This window comes from Olea europaea, chromosome 20, assembly GCF_002742605.1.
Source record: "Olea europaea var. sylvestris chromosome 20, O_europaea_v1, whole genome shotgun sequence".
NCBI lineage: Eukaryota > Viridiplantae > Streptophyta > Magnoliopsida > Lamiales > Oleaceae > Olea > Olea europaea.
The window spans coordinates 1,538,603-1,544,527 of NC_036256.1; the positions used below are offsets into that span (position 1 = coordinate 1,538,603).

A 5,925-nucleotide genomic window follows, 5' to 3' on the forward strand; every position below is an offset into this window, starting at 1 on the left:
CACTAATTAATAAATTACTGTGGAGCCGATTGAATTTAAAAAAGACCAAACTATACTCGCAAAGAATTAAACTTGTACTTTGTATCCTCTCGGTTTTCTTCTCTTTTCCTTATGTAAACGTGTTAATGTCTAGGTAATCCAATTTTAAATTTATTAGTATTTTATTTTATTTTTTTGGGCATCAAATATCGTGAATAACAATGAAATGTTTGAAAACATATTAGCCAAAATTGGACATTGCTTTTAAAGGGGAAGTGGAAAGACACTTGGTATGCACAAAATTTAGATCAATGTGTTGCCAATATGCTACAGTATTTTACGGTCCAATCTATGGAATTTTTGAATCAATCCCTCTAGATGGAATGTCTATAAACATTGTGATTGCTTTATAGTTTTTTTTTTTTTTTTTTTTACTTGCCACTAAAATTACAGCCTACATTAGATTCAACTGACTTGTTCGAACGATTAGGCACATATTATAATTCAGACTGAAAGCTGTAAGATGATTGTATTGATTGCCACCGAGAGGAAAAGCAATGTACATCTGACACAAATAATCAATTTCAATGCGTAAAAGGTACCATTGGCCTTTGAACATGGATGATTGCGAGTTATTCCTTCACATCTTTGTGGTTTGTGTTTTTGTCAACATTTCAGAGTAGGATTTAATTGGCCAAACTTTAATTTTAATCATTTATTTCGTGTAATCCACAACCTTTATCGACTTTTAACTATAAGGGTATGTTTGATATGTGGTTTTTTTCCATGGAGAATTCCATTTTTCAACTTTATGGTGTTTGATAGGATTTCATTTCAATGGAATTACATTTTCTTGCTTGTCTTGGGAATTGATTTTTTCTTGGTTTTTAAGGAAAACCAATTTTCACCAAAAATGGTGAGAATTGGAATTCCATGTTACTGTAGCATTTTGTTTTTTTTTTTGTTTTTTGATTTTTTTGTTGGTAATGGAAACAAATTCTAAGATTTATTGTAAAAAAATATTTCTTTTTAATTGACAATTTTCATGTAAAACAAAACCAAACGAACATATAAAGATAGATGATTTTCTTGATTTTTTTTTTTTTGGCAATGGAAACAAATTTAATTCCTAATACCAATAAATTTTATCCTTTTAATTGACAATTTTCATATAAAACAAAATCAAACGGACATAAAAAACACTTTAATTTAAACATTTTCCACGTGAAAAATTATACTAATCAAACACAATAATTTACAATTCCTAAGAAAACAATTTCCCATCAATTCAATTCCCAAAAATTCGTTTTCTTTCTACCCAAATTTCACCTTTGCAATCAAATGGACCCTAAGTTTCATTAACTTTTACCAAAATCTTTTATTATTATTTTTTTTTTATTATCAAAATCTTTGTAAAACAACCCCTTAGCCGCAAACTTTAGGAGAAAAACTTTAGTAAGACGATTTTATAACATTCATGTGGTAGAACTTACAATTTAATCATGACATCTCGCGCTTGAATCACTGAAATCACGACATTTTGACTTTCGAGATGATAAGAGAGAGAGAAGTAGATGGTAGGATCCACTCCGATGACAGTATGTCGTTGAGGTTCTATATAGAGAATTATAACATTTTCAACAATCAAATTAGGTACTCAGACACGTTAATCATAATACCAGCTAAACTTTCAAGCTTTCAAAAGGAGTTCAATTTTTAAGAACTTTTAAATACTTCTTTCTTAACTCAGAAGTTATATCCAAAAAGGATAGCAACCGAGTCTGAGGTCGTCGTAATATTCAGTCTAACGTAGTAACTAAGCAAAATAAAGGGTGTGAAGTATCGCATGGACTACTGTAGAAACATCCCATCAGCAATGGACAGCTTGCAATATAGTCCACAAATGTAATTGGTAGAATCATGGACCAGATTAATTTTTTCCATCCACTTGCACAAAAGATACAAATTGATGTATGGAACACGAGCATAAATTGAGTGCGGCCTCTTTCTTGCATATTCCAACACGCAAAATGAAAAACCAGTAAAACCTTGCATAAATATTCAAGAATTTCAGTATATGGACACGGGACTGACGGATTGGTCAATACTTGCGACTATTTTAAAATGAAGGGCAATGCTTGATTTTTTGACCGTTAAAGATAAAGTTAATTTTACTTGTTAGAGAAGAATTCAAAAATGACAGTTGAAATAGTGAAAAAAAAAATCAAAACATTGATGTTAATTGGATTAAATTCTCTACCAAACATGTTTTGAATTTGAGTTTGACAACATTGTTAACAACATGACACATGACATGTTGTCATTGAATAGTTTAAAAAACAACTCATCTTATCAATCGACACTTTTTTGTCACACGTATCATTGTCAACAATGTTGTACAATATCATTGTACAAATAGATTAATTGTAAAATGACCCTTTATAAGCTTAAGAGCCGCTTTTTTGTGAGAGTGTGAACACATTTTGTACAAATGTGTTTGTTTGTACACATCTCTTTATCCTAAAATAAATAAGGAAGACACAGACAACCAACCTTAGCTTGGAATTCATTCCACCAAAACATGAAATATACAGTTTTCTTGACATCTTTACATATTTGTATATTCTATCTTATCCTTCATCAAAAAAATCTTCTGCTGCTGATTGTCGGTACGAAGCATGCGTGCCCAGGAATTGTGGCAATGGCCCAAACATTAAATTTCCATTCTATATTGAAGGTTTGCAAGAATCCTACTGCGGTTACCCCGGATTCCATCTCAAGTGCGGCAAACATGGCTATCCAACGATTAATTCAACAGAAAATGACTATATAGTTGAAAACATTTCCTATGCTAGTCGTTCTTTTCGTGTTTATAATGCTGCTGTTTTGAGTAATTTAAATGGCAGATGCCTTCCACAAATCAGGAACACGACACTTCCAATTAGAGAGTTTCATTATGTTAATGTAACAAGTCTTTATTTGTTGTCCAATTGTATTGAACCGTTGTCTAAGGATCTTTCGCGATACAAGGTTGACTGTCAGGGTGAGAATAGAGATAATTTGGATTTAGCAATTTTGGATAAGGATGAAAATTTGCAGAAGGGATTGGAAAATTGTGAAAAAAATGTGGTGGCGCCGGTGGAAGTGCATGGAGATAAAGAGAGGATTGTAGTGGGAGAGTACGAGGAGATTTTGAGAAGAGGGTTTGAACTGAATTATCGGTCATCCAGTTGCTGCAGTATATGTGAGAGCAATGGCGGCCGATGTGGCTTTAATGACACTATTTCCAAGTTCCGTTGCTTCTGCCCTGAAGGACCCGATAGCCAGAGTTGCCGACGTGCAGATGCAGGTATGTTATTATCACCATCATGTTTGAGACCAGTCATTTGGTCATTTAGGTGATTATGACCAATTAAATTTGATAATATGTGATCATTAAATAAGTTGTGACATATGAATTTTGTGATTTGTGATAAAAAATAATATGTAATTAATTAATTTAATAATTTATGATCGATAGATAAGTTGTGAACTATAAAATTTGTGATCGCGCATTATGCGATTGTGACTAGTACATAATTGTGATCATAAATTGTATAATACTATTATATTTTAATTAATAAATTTTAATCGTGACCTAATTTTTAAAATCATATAACATATTTCTTAATTTTGAAATTGTAATTTCCGAACACCTTTAATATTTATTATTCTCAATTTGAATTGCCACAAGCCCAAAAGATGCATCTAACTAGTTTGAATCCAAGTATGTGACTGTGGGACCACTAGGGGACAAAGTTAGCATTATATAAAAAGGCTCCAGGGGTACACTACTTTCTTTGAACCAATTTTATGATGTAAATAAGTCCAATCCACACCAGACGTCTATGTCCAATCCACTTTGTCTTTTAGCATTGTAATCGATAGTCCAACCCAGAAGAAACTAGGCCAATTTTATTTATGTCGGTTTTTTTATTTTTTATTTCTGTCTTTTAACATTGTAATCTATAATGGTTAAGTGATTTTCTATAACAGGCAATTCAACAGAAAATCTTAACACCAGATAAATTTATTCCATTACTGTATGAAATCACATGTTCATGAATCATACCCTATAACAATTTATATGCTGAAAAGAGAGCATACTAAGAAAAATAAGTTCCCATCTATTTTTATAAAGTTCTTTTCATCTAACATGTGTTTTAACTTCAACTGCAGGAAGAAGTAAATTGAAAATAGTACTGATATCATTTTTCACCATAGGTATTTTTTTCTTTATAAATAGTACTGATATCATTTTTCACCATAGGTATTTTAGCTGTGGCGATAGTTCTCTTCTCCATAATTTTATTCGCTTTCAACAAGAGGAAGTACATGTTGAATTTGAAGGGAAAGACGCAAAACGATAAGGACATTGAACTCTTTCTGAAAAACAATGAGAATCTTACAACAAGAAGATACAATTACTTTGATCTTAAGAAAATGACTAATTCATTCAGTGACAACTTAGGAGAAGGGGGCTTTGCCAGTGTGTATAGAGGAAAGTTATCCGACGGTCGTCTTGTAGCAGTAAAGATTTTGAAAGAATCGAAAGGCAATGGAGAAGAATTTATCAATGACGTTGCAAGTATCAGTAGAACATCCCATGTTAACATTGTCACTCTGTTGGGATTTTGCTTTGAGGGTTCCAAAAGAGCTCTCATTTACGAGTTCATGCCCAACGGATCTCTTGAGAAGTTCATAAATCACAATAGCTCTATAGCAGAACGTCAGTTAGGATGGGAAAAATTGTTTCAAATTGCAGTTGGCATTGCTCATGGAATAGAATACTTGCACCAAGGATGTAATACACGAATTTTGCACTTTGACATTAAACCTCACAATATTCTTCTGGATAAAGACTTTAACCCTAAAATATCGGATTTTGGCTTGGCGAGACTTTGCCCCAACAGGTCCGATATAGTGTCAATACTAGGGGCTAGAGGGACAATAGGGTATATAGCTCCGGAAATAGTTTATAGAAACATTGGAGATGTTTCTCACAAGTCAGATGTCTATAGCTATGGTATGATGATTTTGGAAATAATTGGACAGACGAAAAATATTAATGTCAGAGTTGATCATTCAAGCGAAAATTACTTTCCTAATTGGTTATATAAGAACCTAGAACAGAATGTTGAACTTGATTTGAACTTCATTGTGAATGCAAATGAACATTTGAGGATAAAGACAATGTTAATAGTTGGCTTATGGTGCATACAAACTAATCCCACAAATAGACCAGCAATGAGCAGGGTTATAGAAATGTTAGAAGGGCACATTGAATCTCTGCAAATCCCACCTAGACCCTACTCATTTTTACAGCCAAGAGAATTAGCACATCCTTCAACTTTTGAGTTATCACTCACTTTCTCTGATATTCATGAAGTTGAGCAATGACCCCATTAAAACTTCCTGGGATCCTATAGTGATTGGTGGCTCCCAGTGACCAAGCATAGAAGCAATTAATTCCATTGTTTGTTCTCTAGAAATTTGTAAATTGTTAATGTTAAAATGCTAAACAAGAATTACCTGGAATATTAAAATTTTCTTTAATTTAAGATTATGATACTGTTACTATATGTTCGCGTGTAAAATACAAACAAGAAACTTAGATAAGAATTTATTCAAACTCGACAATCAAATCTTGGTCCGAATTTAAATCATGAACTTCCAACTTTCTTAACTTACGAAAGATTTTGATTTCAAGAACTTGTTACTTCAAAACTAAAAATCAAGAAAAGATCAAAAGAACAAGATACATTTTTTCTTTGAAGTTTTTCTCTCTTATAAATTTAAGAGGACATTATGAAACTAAAATTAGCATGATGGCAATTTTCTACTACCTTCAAATATGTAATGACATTAGCAAATATACATTAAATAATGTTTTAATAAATGTTTTAA

General features: G+C 32.2%; 2 protein-coding genes across 2 annotated transcripts; both read left to right on the plus strand.

The window, feature by feature from the left end:
- Positions 1 to 1,825: 1,825 nt before the first annotated feature.
- Positions 1,826 to 4,046, plus strand: LOC111369279 (LEAF RUST 10 DISEASE-RESISTANCE LOCUS RECEPTOR-LIKE PROTEIN KINASE-like 1.2). The gene is made up of 3 exons (XM_022990729.1): positions 1,826 to 1,884; positions 2,574 to 3,328; positions 4,015 to 4,046. Exons 1-3 carry the CDS (start codon positions 1,826 to 1,828, stop codon positions 4,044 to 4,046), a joined length of 846 nt encoding a protein of 281 aa, XP_022846497.1.
- Positions 3,243 to 5,579, plus strand: LOC111369359 (LEAF RUST 10 DISEASE-RESISTANCE LOCUS RECEPTOR-LIKE PROTEIN KINASE-like 2.4). Its single transcript, XM_022990845.1, has 2 exons — positions 3,243 to 3,328; positions 4,289 to 5,579. The coding sequence occupies exon 2, from the start codon at positions 4,354 to 4,356 to the stop codon at positions 5,416 to 5,418; it is 1,065 nt and encodes a 354-aa protein (XP_022846613.1). The 5' UTR covers positions 3,243 to 3,328; positions 4,289 to 4,353; the 3' UTR covers positions 5,419 to 5,579.
- The last annotated feature ends 346 nt before the right edge of the window (positions 5,580 to 5,925 follow it).

What these genes read in the sequence shown, in the direction of transcription:
- LOC111369279 (XM_022990729.1), top strand. Translation starts at nt 1,826, where the DNA reads ATGGACTACTGTAGAAACATCCCATCAGCAATGGACAGCTTGCAATAT. An exon ending in TTGCAATATAGTCCACAAAT is followed by an intron (nt 1,885 to 2,573) that starts GTAATTGGTAGA and finishes TGAAATATACAG; the next exon opens with TTTTCTTGACATCTTTACAT. An exon ending in TTGCCGACGTGCAGATGCAG is followed by an intron (nt 3,329 to 4,014) that starts GTATGTTATTAT and finishes TTTCTATAACAG; the next exon opens with GCAATTCAACAGAAAATCTT.
- LOC111369359 (XM_022990845.1), top strand. Translation starts at nt 4,354, where the DNA reads ATGTTGAATTTGAAGGGAAAGACGCAAAACGATAAGGACATTGAACTC.